This window comes from Vombatus ursinus, unplaced genomic scaffold (assembly GCF_900497805.2).
Source record: "Vombatus ursinus unplaced genomic scaffold, bare-nosed wombat genome assembly UNPS02014821.1, whole genome shotgun sequence".
NCBI classification, from domain to species: domain Eukaryota; kingdom Metazoa; phylum Chordata; class Mammalia; order Diprotodontia; family Vombatidae; genus Vombatus; species Vombatus ursinus.
In genome coordinates this window covers 8,289,091-8,311,462 of record NW_020954599.1, presented here as the reverse complement: position 1 = coordinate 8,311,462, position 22,372 = coordinate 8,289,091, and the positions used below count along the sequence as shown (strand labels likewise).

The following is a 22,372-nucleotide window of genomic DNA, read 5'->3' as shown; positions in this document are numbered from 1 at the left end:
GATTCATTCGTTCATTGCTTCTTTTATCTTTGATTTGACTTAATCAAATTCCAGCTTCCAAAATTATGTTGCTGGAATGGACCAGAAGCCATCTTGTCCATTTTTCTCTCTGCAGCTAAAAGACTTCACTTAAATTAACTATGTTACAACATGACTAATGTGGAAATATATTTAATATGATTGTACATGTATAGCTTATATCAGATTACATGCCATCTTGGGGAGGGGGGGAGAGTAGGGAGGGAAAAAAAATTTGGAACTCATAATCTTCTAAAAGTGAATGTTGAAAACTATCTTTCCATGTAATTGGAAAAAATAAAATACTATTAAATGGGAAAAAAAATTAACTGTGTTAGTAGTTACCTTCCCCAGTAAGTAACAACTCACATAAAATGAGCAGTGAGGAACATTGGTTTGGCTTGGATTAACTGGGCTAGACCATATTACTAAAAATTTAATAAGATACTTCCCAATGTATTATTTGCAAGACTGTCTTAAAACAGAGGTCTAAAATGAGTTTGAGCTTTCTATTCATTTCAGCCTTATTTGAGTCCTAATTGCAATATAAAAGGAGAAAATATTATCAAGAAAAAAATTACTATTGATTTAACTTTTGTTAGAATTATTACCTGGAAATCAAAGGAAAACCCCAGACCATTCAAATATTTAGGAAACCTTAGCAAACCTTACCATTTTATAATTTCTTTTTAATGATTTAATAATTAGAAATCAATTTAGCTCTATGGCTCGTTGAGTGTGATGAGAAGGTACGGTTACTGTCATGCCCTCTACCTCAGAAGGTGGCTTTACATTCCAATGAAATAAGTGAAGCATATTACCTGAGCTTTCAGAGGTCAACAATTCCCAGTCTTTGATCCTGTATTTTGTATTATTGACTTGTTTTGGACTTTGTTTATAGCTTTATAGATGACTAATGGGCAAGTCTTACTTCCTTTTCCCCTTGGCCTGTGATTTATTTCATCGTGTGGAGGAGTTCCTTTTGTGGAAATTAAGATCAGCATCTCCTCTGAAACCTAGTCTTAAAGAGTGACTATGGCACTGAGAAATCCAGTGATCTGCCCATGGTCACACAGGTAGTATACATCAGAGGCGGGTCTGGAACACAGGTTTTTCTAGACTCCAAGACCAATCCTCTATCCACTATTCTATATTTCCTTTCTTATTTGTATTTATTCTAAGTTTGGAATAGGGATCACTGGGCCTATGACTTTATTGCTAAGAAAATTACTCCTACCCATGTAGGTTGGCATCTTTTCTGCCACTTAGTCTCAATGGGTTATCTAGAACACCGAGAGGCTGTGACTTGCTTAGAATCACACAGCCAGTAGGAGTCAGAGGCAGGACTTGTAGCTTCAAGGTGGCTCTGTCCATTATGTCACGCTGCTTTTCTATAATGTCATATATACTAGTTCATATATTGTAATAACTATCAGCTAGTTATATTCAATTTAACATAGACCAGTGAATTTTTTTCTTTTTTAGTCAAACAAAATCAATTCCTTTTTTTTTAATAGATAGAAAAGAAGTGAAATCACAGCAGGAAGAAGAAAGAACTATTATCATATTTTTCTTCACCTCTTTTTCCCCACCTCTACCACATACTGGCTGTATGACCTTGAGCTAGTAACCTACTTTCTCTGTTTACTAGGCAACTCTTTAAGATTATAAATTGCAGAGAAGGTACCAATTGATATTTATAAAGGAAATTCCTCACTGGAAGCTTCCTGTACTGTTGAAATCATAGGTTCAATATTTGAGAGTTACCGTGACCAAAAAATTCACCATACCTCGGTTAACTTGCCATTCCTTGCACAAAACACTCATCTCCCAGTTCTGGGCATTTTCACTAGTTGTCCCCCATGCCTGGAACTCCTTCCTCATCTCTTTCTCCTGGCTTCTGTCTAGTCCCAGCTAAAATATCACCTTCTATGAGAAGCCTTTCCTGATCCCCCTTAATACTAATGTATTCTCTCAGTTAATTATCTCCAACTCATTCTGTCTATATCTTGTTTATACACAGTTGCTTGCATGTTATATCTCCTATTAGACTGAGCTCCTTAAAAGCAGAGGCTGAGATTGGTTTCTTTCCTTCTTTTTTTACCTTTCTTTGTGTTCTTAGCACTTAGCATGGTAGCTGGCACATAGTAAGCACCTAATAAATGCTTATTGATTGATTGACCAACTGATAAGCCTCTCTGCCTTTAGAGTAGAAACTATATAAGCAGGGTCTGGGTCATACTCAAAGTCTTTCCAGCTTGGAAGGACCTAACATGACTTCACTGGTATAGTCTTAACACAGGGTTACCTCACCACAATAGGGCATCAGAATATGGTTTTCTATTCATTAAGGTAAGTATATTACTAAATTAATTCCATAACTTCATATATGAGGAAAAGTCACATTTTTTTCTGATTTTATTTCATACCAGCAGATAGATATGTATGTGTTATAGATATTCTCTCCTAAGAGTTTTCTCAAGTAAAAATCTTTGAGCTTTATTTGAAGGACAAAATCTTGATAAAGATGACCAAAATTCGAAAATAACATAAAGTAGTAGGGAATCATAAATTATGTTAGAATGGATGGAAGAAAGAGTGGAGAAAGGCAAGACATTGTGACTGAATATACAATTGAATTTTTAAAAAAGTCATGGTAGAGCTTAGAGAGAGCATATAATTGTAACCAGCAGGTGGTGCTGTCTGGTAAGGTTGACTATGGAGGTGAAGGATGGTCTCTATTGCATCACTCTCCACACCTTGGGAATGTATGCATTTATGCTATTTCCCAACTTTTACCTTAGTCCCAGGGGCTGTGACTTTCCTTAGTCAATGCCCTTCTACTGTCCCTCCCTAGGAATAGACTTTTTAAAGAAAATGGACACAGGGGAGTGCACTTGCCTGAGACTACTTTCCTTGGAGAAAAGCATCAGTCTAGTTAGCCATGTGTTTGTTTACTCGGTAACAAAGGGGTATAGTCCCTAGTGGTTTAAACGCTGCTATATAAGAATTTATGAGAGTTACTAACAGGAAATCAAAACTCCCTAAGATTTCTTTCTAATAACTCAAGCTCCTAGCCGAACAATGAGAGATGAATCCTTTCCCAACTGTCCCAGCAATCCAGACAGAACATCTATTCTCTGCCTCTGTTTTTAATCACTAACTATTTATTGTCTCTTTCCCTGACAATCCCCTTGTTCATAATTAAGAATAATTTTAATCATGAACTAATTAAGACTGGTTACGGTTTTATATTGGGTAAAGTATCTTTTAACTTGCTATGAAAATCAGAAATTAGGAACAACTTAAGAGAAAAATCTTAAAGTCAATACCTGCTGACTGTAGACAGAGGGAGATGTGAGGGAAAATTAAAGCACTTCTCTGGCATTTTGAAGATCTCACCCCAGTCTGTCCTAGATACACCCACTTCTCAGAGAGTTTGAGTGGAGAGAGAACTCAAGCCCCCTTTCTGTGTCTTTTTCCTCCCCTCTCTTCTCTTTCCTTTCTTTCTCTTTCTGTCCCTTTAACTACCAATTAACAATCTGCCATTTTCTTGGTGCCACTGTCTTTCTTCCTAGTGAAAAGGAAACCAAATTCTCCTGCTGAGTTTCTCCTTTGCATGCAGTCCTTCCCATCCAAGTGAGGGGATTTTTGTTCTGTCTTATGAGACTATAATTAACAGAAGTCTATGCAGCTAGTCTCTGAGGTCCTACCCAGTGCTTGCAAGAATTCGGTCTTCCCTAAACCTGGTTATATAATGATTGGTTGAGATTGAGAAAAGGAACTTAGAGATGATCAAATCCAACCATCTCATCTCATAAGGAATGTGAGATCTGGAGAGGTTCAGTAATGCACTTAGAGTCATATAGCCATCTCTGAGCAACTAGCTAGGACTAGAACTCAGGTCTTCTGATTTCCTGTTTAGTTCTCTTTCTGCTATATTGTACTGCCTTATATTGTTTACAAAGATTATTATTCATAAAACCTGTGTTGTTTCTTTTGCTAAATTCCTAGTGTACCTTTTCAGGCCAAATATTAAAAATCAGACCCTTAAACGGGCATTTGAAAACTCAGGTAAACACTTAATCTGCTTACTCCATCCATGTATAAGTTTGTATAGTGAAAAAATTGTTCCAAGTTACATGTTTCATGGCTGGCCTTAATTATAATTTTTGTATTATTGTATAAAGTTTATATCCTTCATAAAATAAATTATCTTACTAGACATTTACATTTTTAACTTGGGCAGGTTATGTGCAACTTTTTGGAGGGCAAAAAATATATTTCACACACAATTATTAGGTATTTAATACATAGGGTCATAGGCTCATAAATCTGGAAGGGACCCTGGAGGCCATAATATCCAAACCCCTCATTTTACAGATGAAGAAACTGAGACCCAAGGAAATAAAATGACTTGTCCAAGGTCACATAGGCAGTGGCATTAGAAGTGGGATTTGAACCTTGTTCCGTTTTATTTTTTAATTACAAACTTAACCATTACCACAAATGAGTGAATACATATACAAAACTCATAGTGATTATAATCTTAACAAAAAATTTTAATAAGATAGAAACAAATGAAATTAATGAACAATGAACAATTAAAACAATCCAAACAAAACTGTTTTTATTCTTTGTCCCTTTCTAGGTTTTTCTAAAGTTCCATTCCCCCAGTTTTGTTTGTCATTTTTCCTTGTTTCTTCCCTATCCTGCCCACCCCCCCAACTCCCGCCCCAGTAGCTGTAGTTAATATATATGACATTTTCGTTCTACTGACTTCATTCTGCATCACTTCATATAGGTATTTTCATATTTCCTCAAATGTTTTACATTTATCATTTTCATAGAACCATTTCAATAATATACTCTAGTTGGTCACATAATTTCCATTTTTCCTATCGTAAAAAAAGCAGCTATAATTTTTTGTAAATAGGTTATTTTTCCTTTTTATTATATGGATAAAAATTATTTTTTTCAAAAGAGATGATTTAGTACATAATACTTTGCTTTCCAAAATATTTGCCTACAGTACCACCAAAAATATATTCAGTAATTGAATTAAATTTCAATTAAAAAGTTAGTGTTTCCATTATTAAATGGAGCACTATAGAAACTGGGAGTGCCTGGTTTTTTGTTTTTTTTTCATAGCTCTGACACAATTGAATTTAGGACTTTTTTTGTTGTTGTCATTTTTGCCTTTTTAGTGAGTGTAAGGTAAAATCTTAAGGTTGTCTTGATTTTTATTTCTTGTATTATCAGGGAATTTGATCATCTTTTTTTTGTTGTTGTTCAGCTGTGTCCAACTCTTCATGACCCCATTTGGGGTTTTCTTGGGAAAGATATTGGAGTGGTTTACCATTTCCTTCTCCAGCTCATTTGACAGATGGGGAAACTGAGCAAACAGGGTTAGGTGATTTGCCCAGGGTCACACATCTAGTAAGTATCTGAGGCCTGATTTGAACTCAGGAAGATGAGTCTTCCTGACTCTAGGCCCAGCACTCTTATCTACTGGGCCACCTAGCTGCCCTATAGCATCTTTTTGTAGTTATTTAACATTTTGTCTTATCTTTATCTTTTAATCAGTTGCCGCATTGGAGAGTGTGAATTTTAGTTTTTGTACATATGAGTCAGTTCCTTCTGGATTACAGATATTAACACTTGGACACGATTATTGCATTTATTTTCCCAATTTATTTCTTTTCATTTTAGACATATTTGAGAGGTTTGTGCAAAGTTATTTTACCTTTGTATAATCAAACTCAATAATTTTTTTCTCCAATAACTTCTCGTCTGACTGATAAAAAGTGTCTTTCCTTTCCAAAGGTGAGGATATATTGTATTATTACTATTAAGATTTTTATTTGAAATATTATCTCCTTTTTGTACTTTCACAGGTTCCACAATTTATAATGTTCTCAGAGGATTGCTGGAGGTGATAGTTGGTGTGGCAGCTGGATCTCTTCTTGGAGTTTTTATTCAGTACTTTCCAAGTTGGGATCAGGTACCAAGGAAGTTTTATATTTGTTGGGAAACTGCATTCAGACATGAAAAAAAGTTCACTCTTAGAAACATCCATGAAATATTTCTTACGAAATTAGAGAGGGAAGGAATGGGGTTATTTAAATGTCTCTTTGTCTTGTGAGATCGTGCTCTTTGTGAAATGGAGTGAGTAGAAGACTTAATGTTCTGAAAACTTGTCTAACTGCTCCAATACTTATTCAAACTTCACTCTTCATTTTGAATTGTAAAACAGGTATCATGAGCTCCATTTTCTGATGACGAACAAGGGTTTTTGTTTGTTTTTGAGCTAACATGCAAGCAAGTCATAACACATAATCTAATTCTTTGTGATCCTCCATTTCTAATTCCCAAAGATCTTAGAATAGTTTAAAAAAAATGAGAACAATCAAACATGAGCACACTGCTCTCAACCACATAGTCAAGATTTCATAGGCTGTCTTCTTTCTTTCAGGTATTTACTTTATAAAGATAGATGCAAATACATAGAACTTATCCCCTCACTCAGAGGTTGACATCTATGAGAACAGACATTATTCTAAGATGTCTGCGATATTTTGATATCTGGAAAGTTTAGAATAGATTTCAAGACAATCCTTTAGCTTACCAAATTTATCTGATAATGTCGTAAAACTGAGCAATGATATAGTTCTAATGTTTCCTTTAAAAGAAAGCTATGTCTCTTCTTAAAAGAGAAAAAAAATTTAAATTAATTTGGACTTTTTCTACCTGAGGAACTCTAAACCCATCAATTCTAAGAAGATACAATAAGACCTACAGGGAACATTAAAAAAGAAGAAGGGATGGTCTTAGCCATCCCTAAGTCTTATGAACTATGTGTGTCCGGTGGCCCAGAAATCTCTAGTTCAATTTTAAGTTTATTTAAAGTGATTAAAGCTTGAAATTGGACTAAGATTTCCATGATACCTTGTATAACAAAATAAGCAAAACCCCAAACTGTAAGCATTTATTAAATGCTTACGTTGTGCCAGGCACTATGCTAATGGCTTGGGATACATTTCTAACATTTCTAAAAACAATGTTAAGAATAAGGAAACTAAGTGATTGAAAGGTAAAAATAAAATATATAAGCCTATAATCCTGAAACCCAAGAAGCCAACAGTTTATTCTTAAAGCACCCAGATTTAGAAGCTCATAAACTTGGAAAAGAAGAACCAAAAAAAGGAACGGGGAATTTTAAGGAAAAAGAGATTTTACTCTCATCTAAAATGTTACATTAGTAACAATAAAAGAAAGTAATAGGAGCAGGTACAAAGAATTTCTACTTAGTGAGATCTGTCTTTGGGAAGGAAGAAAAAGCAAATATCAGGTAATCTATTGGGTATATCCAGGAAAAAACAATTTGTAAGTTAATGTGACAAAAATTATGTTAGGATCTGTTGGTTAGATACTGTGTCCAATTTTATAATCAGTGATGCAGAGATAGGTGAAAACCATAGTTTATTATGCTCAGAGCATAGGCATCACTGAATAAAACCAAACAAAAACAAACAATAAAAACCAGCGAGCCTCACTCATCAGTTTTAAGTTATATATAGATTTTGGTTACAAAAGCAAGGTGGTTACAGTGGAATTTCAAAGAGTAAATAGGAAAAGATATTGATTTATAGACGAAGGTCAGATGGCAGAAGGGGAAGATTTGTCTCAGGTAAAACAGAAAACTAGTTCATGAACACAAGACTTGGAGTTGATAAGCTTGGTTTTGCAGACTCTTTAACAACTATGTGATGTGTTGATCTTAAGTAAACAGTAGTAAGAAAGCTAAGCCAGAAATTTTCTTATTACATTAGCATTTAATATAAATTAAATTTAATTTAAATTTACCTTTAAATTTAATATTTAATATAGAAAACTTATCTTGAGGAAAAATTGAATCAACTTCTCTCCCATTCCCATTGTTTTTGCTTTCAGGGAAAACTGAAGTGGAAGAGAGCTTATCTCCTTTTGGGTCTGGCTGTGTTTGCCGTCTTCAGTAGCATGTTTTTTGGTTTTCCAGGATCAGGAGGACTGTGTACGCTGGTTATGGCTTTTCTTGCTGGCATTGGGTGGTCTAGTGAAAAGGTGAATTTTATTTTCAAGCTTTCTATGTTACAAATTAAATGTCTCCTGATGGTTTTTTTTGTCTTTATATATATATATATATATATATATATATATATATATATGCAGATTTGTGTTTGAAAGGATCAGGTTCTGTCCAGTTTAATAAAGAAATGATACTAAGTAAAGAAACTATTAAAGTTTTGCAGTATCTTATAAATAATAATGATACGATGGTATGGTAATCCAAGCCTGTAATCCCTGCTACCAGAAAGGCTGAGGTTATTGTCTTGCTTGAGGAATTCTTTGCCGCAGGGAGCTAAACCAATTGGTGCCTACGCAGTATGGTGTGGGAGCTACTGGGATCCTACTAGGCTGGGGCCTCCAGGCTACCTCAGAAGGTGCAAATCAGCCCAGGTCAGAAATATAGCAGGACAAAGCTCTCTTGATGAACTGTGTAGTGTCAACCCTGTGAGTGGCTGCTGTATTTCTAGCCTGGGTGAAATAGGAAGACCTAGTATCAATAAAAATAATAATAACTGATATTTATTTAAATGTCATATTATTAAATGTTATATTGCTTTAAGTTGCTGAAGCACTGTGCATATATAATTGAATTTTATTCTCACAACAACCCTGTGAGAGCATTTTCACTGGCTGTCTCCCATGCTCAGAATGTTCTTCCTCTATGTCTTTGCCTCCTGGCTTCCCTGGTTCCAAGTCCCAGCTAAAATCCTACCTTCTACAGGGAGCTTTTCCTGATTCCTCTTAAGGCTAGTGCCTTCCTTTTGTTGATATCTCCTGTGGATATCTTGTTTTTACATAGTTGTTTTCATGTTGTTTCCTCCGTTTGATTGTGAGCTCCTTGAAAACAGAGGCTGTTTTTGCTTTCGTTATATCTCTGGTGCTTAGTATAAGACCTGGCAGACAGTAGGTGCTTAATAAATGTTTATTGACTGACTGAGTGATTGAATAGCAGTACTGAGAGGCACCACAAGAACAGTAAGACATAGTGAGTGGAACACTAAACTTAGTGAGAATGATGTGGGATAATAATAATAACATGTATGTAATGTTTTCAGGTTTGCAAAGCACTTAACAAATACTGCCTCATTTGATCCTCACAACAATGCTAGGAAGTAGGTGCTATAATTATTCCCATTTTACACTTGAGGAAGCTGAGGCAGACAGAGGTTAAGTGACTTGTCCAGGGTCACACAGCTAGTAAGTCTGTAAGACTGGATTTGAACTCAGGTCTTCTTGACCCTTAGTCCAGAACTCTACCACTGGGGCACTTAGCCACGATCATTCTGCTTCATGCACTTGCCAGCAGTGTGACCCTGGGCAAGTCAACTTCCTTGAGCCTCAATTTCCCTTTTTGTAAAATGGGAAAAATATTAGTGCCTTCCTCACAGAGCTGTTGTAGAAGTTAAATGAGATAATATAGGAAGGGGGGGGAGCATTTATTAAGCACTTTATAATGTGCTAAGCACTGAGGATACAAACAGAAAAGCAAGACATTCTCCACTAGTAAGAAGCTCACGTTCAAATGAAGGAGATAGTACATATAGGCAGCTTGAGCTCCAAGTCAGATGGAAAGACCCTTGGGTCCTCAGGATGCGGTAACAAAGGCCATGGTAATGCTGCCTCTTTAATATTATCGATAAAGCCATATCTGTTTCTGATGTTCAACTATTCGACAGGGCCAAAGGTCCTTGGTAAGAAAGAAGAGCTTTCTTTTCTGAGTCTTCAGTAGCTGTGGCTGCTGAGGGAGGCCGAGACCATAGCTCATGCAGAAGCAGTTGCTAGGTTGAATTTCCATAAGGGTTGTTTCCCTTGATGATGATGGCTAGTGGGTTGAGGGGCACTGCTATCCGGAGCTCAAGATTCTGGGCTGTCTCTTCTGAGAGAGGTCTGAGAGGGAGTGCTCATAAGGGTTGGAAGCCAGGTCTTCCCTTGCCTCCAAGCCCAGCATTCTTTCTGCCACCATGCTGTCTCAGCAGATGTATTGTTGCTCTCATGAAATATTTGTTGACTTGACTAAGAAAACCACGTTGCCTTCTGTTGCCATAGGAACACAAGGGGGACAATGAAGTAGATATTAGTGTTACTATTTTAATATGATCTTACAGTGAATAGTCGCTTGACTGTTACTTGCATGTTTCTGTGGACCTGTGGCCTCATTGATGGGTGTCCTTTGTCCAGCAAGCAGATCCTTATTTTTTTCATCCTGTAGGACCCAGGTGTGGGGAATCTGCGGCCTTGAGGCCACCTGTGGCCTTCTAGATCCTCAAGTACAATCTTTTGACTGAATCCAAACTTCACTAACCCTAAATTTGTTCTGTGGAGTTTGGATTCAGTCAAAGGACCGTACTTGAGGACCTAGAGGGCCACATATGGCCTCAAGGCCGCAGGTTTCCCACCCCTTCGGTCTATCCTATATCCTCCCATAAATCCTCTACCCAACCTGTTGGGGTCCCTCCCCTACATAAGTTGATATTGCATCAAAATCCCTGGAGTACACAGACTCTCTCTTGGTTTATCTGTCACTCTCACTCTTGTCATAAAATTGGCCCAGCTACCTTCTCGTCATACATTTTCCCCTTTTAGTTATTCTACTATACAATTTTTCATTTGTAATAGGTTGCAGCCTACTCATGCTCACCATACAGATCTCTGTGGCCTGTTGGGTAACTTGCAACCTTTTTATTTTTCTTTTTGTTTCATTCAATTTAAATTTATTCTTTAATTAAGAAGCATTTTGTTTTCTCTCCTCCAACTCTCCTCCCTTCCCACCACTGAACGATTAAAGAGAAAAAGAAAACTCATAACAAATATGCATAGTCAAACCAAACAAATTCCCACATTGGCCATGACCAGAAAGATATGTTTCGTTTTGCATTTGAAGCCCACTGCCTTTCTGGCAGGAGGTGGGTATTATGCTTCTTAACTTGTGGTTTGTCACTACAATGATCAGAGTTCTAAAGTCTTTCAAAATTCGTTTTCTTTATAATGTTGCAAACTTTAATTTTTCAGAGGTGGTGGTATTCCATGGCCTAGCCACAGAGAATCACTTTTTCACAATTCACTACCTAATTGCTGATTTTATGTGATCCAGAATTCAGCTGGAATTTTTTTTTCAGCTACAAATTTTTGTGCTCCATTAACATTTTAAAACATCTCTAAAAAATGGGCTGAGTTCTTTTGTTGGGCTTTTATCTGTATTTCTGCAAAGCTTTTTTTCCCTGTTCAGGACATCATTCCAGCAGAATTTCAGAATTACTATCTTTTTGATGAGGCAAAAAGAGGAGGTAACCTGGTGTGATGGAAAGAACACTGAATTGAAGTTAATGGAGTAGGTTTTAAATTCTGACTCTGCTGTTTACTACGTATGGAGAGATGGGGGAGTCACTGATAAACTAGATACTCCCCAAAACCCCTTCCAGCCCCAAATGCTATACTTTCTTGAAGAGTGGGAAATGTGTTTTCCACAGTAATGAAAAGCAAGAAGATCTTGGCCTTTTAGAAACAACAACAAACCATAAAACTAGCCTTCCAGACTCCCAAGACAACTAACAATTTATACACAGAGTATAAAGAGTACCAATATGATTTATTTTATTAATTAGGTTTTTCATGGGGAGCAGATGGAGAGACTAGTAAAATGTTTTATGAAGTAGTAAATTCTTTGCATTTATTTGTCAGGATTAAATGGTATTATGCTTTACTAATAGTTGTGTTTTTTAAAGAGAAACCCAGGAATTTGTTGCTTAATTAAAAAAAAAAACTTTATATATTGGATACAATGTGTCTGCTCCTAGACTTTTGTAAGACAATGGATTTTCTCAAGGTTTTTTTGGGTTTTTTTGTCATTTTTTTTTTTTGCTTTGCTTACAGCTTCAGTCAGATATTAGTGATTTCAGTCTTTGTTAATAGAGGTCTTACCCTTGTTTTTCAGGGATTTCCTCCACCAAAGTTTCTGGGGCTTTTTGTTTTTGTTTTTTTGTTTTCAGTTGGTCCTCCTGAAAGAGCTTAGTAACTGGTTGATCACAACTCCATTTCTTCTTTACAATAGTAGATGTTCAGTGTGTTGTGCTAGGCATCGAGACCAAAATACAGCAGCTTCTACCCTCAAGGAGCTTACATTCTGGGGGCAGCTAGGTGGCTCAGTGGACAGAGCACCGGCCCTGAAGTCAGGAGGACCAGAGTTCAAATCCAACCTCAGACAAACACTTGACACGTACCAGCTGTGTGACCTTGGGCAAGTCACTTAACCCCGATTGCCTCACTAAAAAAAAAACAACAAAAAACAAAACAAAAAGAAAAGGAGCTTACATTCTATTGAGAAGATACAATGGTACATGGCTAAGTAATTTCAAATAGAGAAGGTCAGGAAAGACAATTATATTTAAACATTTGAAGAACCAAAAAAAAAAAAAAAAGACTAAGAGTCTAGCGATGATGTCAGAAGAGGAACCCGTGAAGGAAACAGGGATGTTCAGCCTAGAGAAGAAAAATCTAAGGGCAGCATAATAGCTGCTTTCATGTATTTGAGGAGTTCTTATGTGGAAGAAAGAAATAGACTTGTGTGCTCCAGTTAGCCAAACCTGGACCAATGACTAGAAATTAGAAGGGAATGGATTTTAGTTGAAGAAGTGGGAGATTTTTCAAATAATTAAAGTGATCTACTTTTCTAATTATTAAAGTTATCCAACAACAATATGGGTTGCCTCATGAGGGAGTGAGGTTTAGCACCATTAGAAGTAATGGAGCAGCACTGGATGACCATCTGTTTGGAGTGGTGTAGATGGGAGTCCTCCATTGTTAGGCAGTTAGACTTAGGATATTCAAATCTAGGATTCTATTCATTAATAGAAAAGCTAGGAGCAGACCCCAGAAATCCTTTCTGGGCCTTAGCGTCCTCATCTATGAGGGAGTTGAAGTCACTTAACCCCAACTGCCAAAAAAATAAATAAATAAAATAAAATAAAATGAGGGAGTTGATCCAGATGGCCTCTGAGGTCCATTCCGACTCTGAATCTATGATCATGTGATAGTATTACCCACGAATTTGACATGTCAACTCATTGAAAAAAATGTTGAATAGAACTGAACCAAGATAGAATCCCATTAAAGACCTTCCATTTGGCATGACGCTAGTTTTTTCTTTTACCAAGCTTCAATAAATGTTTATTTGATGAATGGAACCAGATATTACCTGTAGAATCCCTGTTTGGGCCCACTTTCATAAGGAGATTCTAATCTTTCTATAAGCATTTATTTGGAAATCAACAATATGTTAAAGTTCTTAAACTAGTTTATCTCCAAATAGGTTAAACTTCTCTCATGCAAGTTTGTCTATACTCATCATTCATCTAGAAAAGCTTTTCTTCTCTCATACATCAGTATGTAAATAACCTATGATTTTATCAGTGTAAGAGTCCTCTGCCTATGGGGAATACAACTCATCTAAGACTCATAGTCTTTTTTAAAAAAAAAATATTTATTTATTTTTAGTTTTCAACATTCACTTCCATAAGATATTGAGTTTTAAATTTTCTCTCCCTTCCTCCTCAAGACAGTGTGCAATCTAATATTGGCTCTACGTATACCTTCCTATTAAACATACTTTCACGTTAGACATGTTGTAAAGAAGAATTAGAACTAACAGAAGGAACCACAAGAAAGAAGAAACACAACAACATAGAAGGAAAAAGAAGAGCAAATAGTATGCTTCAATCTGTATTCAGACTCCATTGTTCTTTCTCTGGATGTGGACAGCATTTTCTATCATGAGTCTTTTGGAGATGTAAGACTCATAGCCTTTTTTTTTTTTTTAAAAAGGCAACTGGGGTTAAGTGACTTGCCCAAGACTCATAGTCTTTTTTTTTTTTTTAAAGGCAATTGAGATTAAGTGACAGCTAGTAAGTATTAAGTGTTTGGTCTGAGGCCAGATTTGAACTCAGGTACTCCTGACTTCAGGGCCAGTGCTCTATCCACTGTACCACCTAGCTGCCCCAAGACTCACAGTCGTTAAAGACTTCTGTGAAACATAGGAAAAGTTAAGTGATTTGCCCAGGTTTATACAGTAAGTGTATGTAAAAGGTAGGCTTTGAAGTAAGCTCTTCCTGACTCTAAGGCCAGTATTCTGTGCACTATATACTATGCTGCATTTCTTCATAGATAGCACAAAGAGAAAGGCCAGCCCTGACCAAATTAATTCATATTTCAAATTTATAAAGCCCCAATTAATTTTTTCTATTCTTCTATAAATATTATTTTCCACATAGGCAGATGTGGAAAAGATCATTGCGATTTCATGGGACATTTTTCAACCTCTTCTTTTTGGATTGATTGGAGCAGAAGTATCTATTACATCCCTCAGACCAGAAACTGTTGGTAAGTGTCTCAATACCAAAAGTTTGAGGAAATACTTTGCTTTCTAGATAATGAGACAAGGTAGCCTAGTAGATAGAGAGTTGGCCTCAACACTAAGAAGACCCAAGTTCAAGGCCTGCTTTTGTTATATTCTTGGACGCATACCCCTAGGCAGATAACCTCTTAATATTCTAGGCAGCTCTCTTAGGTATCAGAAGGCATCAACCTGCATTGGTAGGGGGAATTTCCTTACCTGGGAATCCCTGCATAGTTTCATTGGTCTAGAACCAACAACCGTATCTTACATAATTATAACTTCAAATAGTGCAGATTTGAATACATGCAGCCACTACAGGGGGTTTGTTACTTGCACTAATTGGGACTTAGCTGTACTAATAAAATGATAAGATAGGTCCATTCCCTATTGTCTTAATACACATTGATAACAATTTTATAACAATGATAGCTATACTTCAATGTTTAAGATACTTGATTTCTTTAACTTGGGTACTCTCCCTACTGATGCAAAGTAAAGCTCCTCTTTGGTTATGGTCTTCAAGAGTTGCTGTGGCTAAAAAATTCATGACTCTTCAAATCAGTGTGCTGAGGAGTTTGAAGAAGAGGACTGGCCTTCATTAATTTGGCCCTCTCATGGCAAGCATACAACCTGTCCCTGCATCAATACTTGTGGTCTTTCCAGCTTAGTGGAACTGCTAGAACATGAATTTAAATAACATATCCCTGGAGCAAACATGTTAGCTCTGTGCCACAATGAAGCATCAGAGTAGGACTTTATTAAAGGAACAAATATAACAAAGTTAATGATATTCATACAATCTGAGCATGGTGATAATGAGGCCAAGACAGTGGTCTAAATTACCATGACACATATTGTAAGGTCTGGAATTCCCCCATTTAGGGAACTTCTCCCATAAATGTGGGTTCTTTTGATACCAAAGGAAGAGGCCAAAAGAGCTCCAAATTTATTATAGTTAGTAGTTTAATCAATTCGGATTACTTACATTTGGGGCAGTATGATGGATCCCTGCCAAAATATTAATCATCCTCAGTCTGGGGCAGTGGCCAGAACAATCAGTGAATCCCTGCTAAGAACCCCAAAATCCTCATAGTAATTATAGAAAACAGACAAAGGAAGAAGGAGCTAGAGTGCATCTCTACTGATTGGTGGATATTTTTGGTTTTCTGCTAAGTAATGAGCTAGGGAGTTAAGCCAACGTTATGCCCAGACACAAGTTTGTGTATTGATCATGTCTTGGTCACATATATGTCACAATATTCTTGTTATGGCTTTCATAGGTCATAGTATCTTAAGTTCTGACTCAGTGTCTAAATTATGATTTAGTATCTAAGTTATGATTTCTAACAGGTTATCATGTCTGGGCTTCCACATTTCCCAAAGTTTAAGTTTTTTTTGGTTTTTCACTTATTACCGTATTTTATGGCTTTTTCCTAATAAGGAACCCCCCCCCCACCAGGCACACACATATATATATATATGAAGATACTACTAAATACTATCACAACACAGGTTTCATTGGTTTTTCCATTGGTGGTCATATATTTGTTTGTTACCTCGGACATGAATTTTAAAGATAGTTAGCCCTGCCAAAATTGATTTTTGTTTTTTTTGTTTTGTTTTGTTTTACAGTGGTCCATATGTAGAATCAAGAAATTATAGGATGAAAAAGAATTTAGACATGGTGTATTCCAGCCTTCTTATTTTAGAGATAAGGATGACCTAGCTTTAGTTAACATTCAAGGATTTCACATTCTTTTTTTTTTAATTTATTTCTGTATTTTTAGTTTTCAACATTCACTTCCACTTGAGTTCCAAATTTTTTCTTTCCCCTCCCCCCACTCTAAGATGGCACATTCTGATAGTTAACATTTTTAGCTAACTAGCCACATGACTTAGGTCTGTGGCACAGAGAAAATAGCAGTCCCGTCTCTAGGGAGTACTAGGCATCAGAGCAAATGATATAATTTGTCTATGAGTGGATGAGGACAGGGTAAATTTGGGGAGGGAGCTTCTTTCCTATTATGAGAACAACAGCAAAAGTAGGAACTGAACAAACATAACTGAGGTGATTATATTTTGGGAGGAGAGGTATGATAGTATTTGTGCGCTAATAATGATCATTATAAAATAGACTAGTTAATTTAGGATTTTTTTTAGCTATTAGTTAATTTAGGACCTTTTTTAGTGGTAATTGCATTGGACACATTTTCCTCCTCATTCTGCTATTCTATTGGATCTGTCTTCAAAGTGGTTTGGGCCTGGGGAAGTTATCTCTGTTTGTTATACCCTAAGGACAACTCTGAATAGATCTGTTCCATGAACTGTAAAAGCCTCTGCCTGTCTGTCTATATGACAAATGTGGCTTTTAGTAACAAAAGGAAACAGGAAGACTATATTTATAACTGACTCAGTGCAATTTATCACCATTACTGGAAAAATGATTCATAGTACACACTGTATTAACAGTGGGTCAAGAGGGTCATCTTCATAGATGAAGGGCAATATATTTTATTAATATTTATTTTTATTCATGTTGTTGTTCTCATGTTGCCCAGGAATCTATGAGATCAAAAAGATGGAAACATTCTTCTTGTCCTAAATTTTAATGTTGTATCTGTTACTGAGAATGGAAGAATAATTAACAGTCACAAATTAGGCTTCTGTCTATACTTTTCTGAGGAAGGTTCATCTTTTGTTATTTTAGTAAGATCCAGTTCTTTAATTATGGTCATCAATACATGAAAATATAGTCTTTAATGCAAAATATAAGAAATGTAAAAATTTGTATTAATTTATGACAACTAAAAGTTTTTATTTAGGCAGAAATTAATAACTTTAAACCATTTATTTCTCACAAAATAATTTTTTTTTCAAATTCCATTTCATCTAATCGTTAAATAATATTTTTGTTCTTCAATTCAATTAGTAACCATGAAAGTTAAGTTCTTTCCAAGTACTCTCTAGCTTACAATTTCTAAATAATTACTTTGTTTATATTGTAGGGCTATGTGTGGCCACCTTGGGCATTGCTGTGTTTATAAGGATTGTTACCACATTCTTGATGGTGTCCTTTGCTGGTTTTAACATAAAGGAAAAAATATTCATTTCTTTTGCCTGGCTTCCTAAAGCCACGGTCCAGGTAAGGATGACAAATTTGTATGTAGTCTTTTTTTTTTTTTTGGCAAGGCAATGGGGTTAAGTGACTTGCCCAGGGTCACACAGCTAATAAGTGTTATGTGTCTCAGTTTGGATTTGAACTCAGGTCCTCCTGAATCCAGGGCCGGTGTTCTATCCACTGCATCACCTAGCAGCCCCTATGTAGTCTTTTAAAATATTGAATAAGAATCTGGGTTAAAATTTAGAAGAAAATAAACAATGTACCCATGCTTATTACTACCACAAGGAGTATCATAATTTTTTTTAAAAATCCATTTAATGAAAATTTTTAATTTAAGTATAGCCACTTAAAATTTCATTTTTTTTGTTTATTTTTGCTTTTTGGTGAGGCAATTAGGGTTAAGTGACTTGCCCAGGGTCACACAGCTTAAAATTTCATTTTTAACATGAACAGTTGACAAATAACAGAGTTTGTTTTAATTTCTTTTTTTTTTCCAACAAAGATTTCCAGGACTTCACCAGAAATAACATTCATTCCCACATTACCACTATGAACCTGGGATCCATGAACTTGTTAAAAATATTTTCATAATTATATTAACCTTATATGTTTTATTTTAAATATTTAAAAACATTTTTCTGAGAAGGGATCCGTTGGTCTCATAGACTGCCAAAGGCAACCACGAACCAAAAAAAGGTTAAGAACCCCAACATAGAGTAAGAAAGAAGGCCACCTCTTGAGGATTGCTGTCAGAACTAAACTTTGAAAAGCAGAAGTTTCCTTCGGTTATCACCAAGAGTATCTTCCCCCAGAGCAACTAGGTGACTGGCCATAAGTCATAGAGTGCTTGGCCTAGAGTCAGGAAGACTCATCTTTCTGAGTTCAAATTGGGCCTCAGGCATTCACTAGCATTGTGACCCTGGCAAGTGACTTACCCCTATTTGCCTGAGTTTCCTCATCTGTCAAATAAGCTGGAGAAGGAAATAGCAAACCACTTCAGTATCTTTGCCAATGAGGTAAGGAAGAGTCTGAAACAATAGAACAACAACAACTTTCTCCCTGGCTTGAGACAGGATCTCCTTTAAATCACTCAGGAGAACCCTCCCTTTAGAAAGCTCCAAAGCCAGGAATAAAGCAAAAAGAAGCATTGTTCATAGGCCTTTAGCTCGGTCGCTGGGTTAGAATGAGTTGATGATCATGGTAGAATGTAAGCTCAATGAAGGCAGGAACTGTCTCACTTTGGTCTTTGTATCTCTGACACCTACTTTATCTTACATCTGGCATATAGTATACTTAATAAATGCTTGTTGATCAAATGATTGATACATGAAGCCTGACCAGAGTTTATGGGCAACGGAGATTTATAGAAGAAAATGTGCGAATGCTTTCCTGGTTCAAGGATATACATTAATATTAAATTATAGTCATGCTAATTGTCCTAACAAAAATCGTCTTCATTTGGTCCAAATTTATGATCCAGATGGTCCAGTGATTAAAAAAAATATCAAGTTTATGCATTTGGTAAAAATTGCCTGCAGTTTAAAATTAGAAAATCATAAGCTATCGTTTACTACAAATTTAAAATACAGAGAAATAATTTACTATTCTTGCTTTGTATTGCTGTCTTGTCTGTTTGATGGAGCAAAGAAGTTTTATAATTATACCAAGTATCCTTTTGAAAAAAGTAATAAATCTGTTGCTTTTTGCTTCTTGGGTTCCATGTGATTGGATTTGCCTTTTCGTTATTCTTAATTGTTAGAGTAGCAGACACGTTGTGCTTTCGAGCTGCCTTCTGGACATCTGTCCTTGAATACTCAACCCACACTGGACACTACACTTGCATCTTCATTTGAGTCTCACAGCAACTCTTTGAACTAGGTAGTCAGACAGTCAATAAGCATTTATTAAGTGCCCACTATGCTCCAGGAACTGCACTAAACCAGGGATACAGGGAATGGCAGAAGACAATCCCTGCCCTTGAGGAGCTCACAATTTAACAGTAGGTACAAAAGGTTTTACCCGTATTTTAGAGAAGAGGAAGGTGAGGTTCAGAGAGAGTCTGGCAGTAGACAGGACCTCTGAGATCATCTAGTCAAACCTCTTCACTTTACAAATAAAGAAACTCAGGTCTAAAGATACAGTGACTTATTCGAGTTTACACAGATAATATCAGAGACAGGATTTGAATGTAACTTTCTGATTCTAAATCCAGCCCTGTCCACTGTGTCATACTGACCCTCTCATATTAAGCCATAAAAACTCCAGTGAAAGACACTGATAAAGTATCACGATACCAATAGACCACTTGACTCCAGAGGGAAAGCTAGGATTGATGATTCCTTTTCCTTTTTCTTCCACATTCATTGGGTTGTACCACCCCCCTGACCTTTAACGTTTCACAGGCTGCCATAGGATCTGTGGCTTTGGACACCGCAAGAACACATGGAGATGAACAACTGGAAAAGTATGGAATGGACGTGCTGACAGTTGCGTTCTTGTCGATTCTGATCACAGCTCCAATCGGAAGCCTGCTCATTGGCCTTCTGGGCCCCAGACTGCTGCAGAAAGCTGAACAGAATCAAAATAAAGATGGAGAAGGAAGAGAATCACATGTGCAAATATAGAGGTGAAAGGAGAGGACTCTGGGAGTAATGATTTTTAAAGCTGTCACTATCACTTGTTGCTGTTATCAGAATTTTTCTATCTAGATGGGTGTTGAATAGCAGAATCTTAGATGTCCACTACAGTGTGCCATCCATTGTCACAAAACCTTCTCTTGAAGCCCTCCATGGAAGGGGGCAGCCCATGCCACTTCTACATCCCCCTATTGGCAAGAAAGTTTTTCTTTCTTACATCAAGCCTAAATTTGCCTCTTTACAAAACTCCCACCCATTGTACTATGTAGTGACATAAGTTAGAGGTGCAATAGAACCAATAACTTGGGTCACTTATTTAGCTTTCTTTTAAAATAAACATTTTAGTCTTTGCCAATTTGAGTTTACGCCTTCATTTATGTGCCTTTTACCAATGACACGTGTATGAGTGACCTCTCACCCTTATTTCAGTCCTGTGTCTTTAGCTGCCTTCTGGACATCTGTACTCAGATGTCCTTCCAAGGTGTGATACCTAACTTGTATAATCCTCCCCACTCCCGTGACCAGAACAGCTCCTCCCAGCTTCCTGTTGCTGTCACACAGCAGGTTTATCAGTTCACACTCCATGTAGGGCTGAACCCTAGAATTTGGGGAGAAAGTCAATAAGATGTAACGTTTTGAAGTTGAATATAATAGACATCGACATAGAATGGCTAAAATCAAGGCCAGAAGTAGCATGGAAAGAAAGTAAAGTATATGTATTACAGTAGGATGTTTGGGATAAACCCAGTATGATGAGGTAGGGAATCAGATGTCACTTGGAAAGGTCAACTCACACAAAAATCAGCTCTTATTCATTTGTAAAATGAGGGTTATTATTATGAAGATAAAATTAGATCACATTTGTAAAGTGTTTCACAAACATTAAAAGTGTTATGTAAATGCTGTGTATTATTATTTCTAATAAAATGTATATAACAAAACTTTTACTATCTAGTTCAGAGGGTGGTTGAAAGGAAAGTGTTTTGAAAACCATAAAGCACCATAAAAATGTGAGCTTAATGTCTCCTACTTTGGTGCCCAAAGTCTGACTGTAGTTCTAGAGACCAGCAAAGTTGTAGTAGGATTGTACTACAACTAGGAAAGTTGTAGTACAATTATATGAGTTACTACAAAGGGACTGCCAGCAGCTAGGTGGTGTTACAGACAGAATGTGGAACTTGGAGTCAGGAAGATTCAAATTCTGCCTCAGATACTTAGCAATGTGGAACCCTAAGCAAGTCACTTATTCTCTCTTAACTTCAGTTTCTTCATCTGTAAATGGAGATAACAATAGTACCTCCCTCACAGGGTTGAGATCCAATGAAATAATATCTATAAAGCACCTATCACAGACTACCTTGTTCCTGTGTCATTGTGGGGCCTTGTCATCCTCTCTTAGGAACTGTAATGAGGAACAGGGAACTAAATATAATAGTCAAAAAATATTTCATTGATAGGTGAAAATGGACAAAAGATCAACTATTTTAAAGACAACTATTATACAGACATCTATTTCTTATAGGATTGTGAAGAATATGAAATAAGTCTTAGCTCCCTGTTGAAGCTGACAGAAAAGTGACCAGTCTATCATGATCGAACATAGGGTAGGCCATCTTTTCACAGATCATCATTAGCAAGGGGGAGGGTGAGGATGACTTTCCCGTTAGCTTTGGAATTGTTCAGAATATCCTTTGCTCTTTTTTTTTCTTTCTTTTTCCTTATTTCAACATGCTTAAAATAGTGTTTATCACTAAGGCTCTGGGAGATGGGAACAGAAATTTTGTTTAGATCAATGAATAATAGAGAATGATGATTGGGTCTACCAGGAGTACTTACTTAAATACTCCAAGGATCTGTCATTTTGTGAATGAGGGTACCCTCTCCACTGAGTATAAACATACCTCCCTTTGACCTGTAAGACCTGATGATGAGTCTTTTCACATTTAGCTAGACTGAAACTCAAGCAACAGAAATAAGGTTCATTATTCAAAGCCTTGCATTCTAGAGCTTTGTGGTCATGTGAAAGGCATCTTCAAAGGCCTTGCCAGCCCCCAGTGCAAGCTTTGGTAGGTCCTACCTGGCAGGAAATGCTACAAGTAT

General features: G+C 36.6%; 1 protein-coding gene across 2 annotated transcripts in view; it reads left to right on the top strand.

Moving 5' to 3' along the window:
• LOC114024508 (sodium/hydrogen exchanger 9B2-like) overlaps positions 1 to 21,123 on the top strand; it is a 44,802-nt gene extending 23,679 nt beyond the window's left edge. For both annotated transcript variants that reach the window (XM_027837524.1, XM_027837523.1), the window contains exons 8-12: positions 5,916 to 6,022; positions 7,972 to 8,121; positions 14,391 to 14,499; positions 17,521 to 17,657; positions 20,039 to 21,123. In XM_027837524.1, coding sequence (XP_027693325.1) covers positions 5,916 to 6,022; positions 7,972 to 8,121; positions 14,391 to 14,499; positions 17,521 to 17,657; positions 20,039 to 20,260 — 725 coding nt within the window. In that variant the 3' untranslated portion in view covers positions 20,261 to 21,123. The remainder of the gene's footprint in view (positions 1 to 5,915; positions 6,023 to 7,971; positions 8,122 to 14,390; positions 14,500 to 17,520; positions 17,658 to 20,038) is intronic.
• Positions 21,124 to 22,372: the final 1,249 nt, after the last annotated feature.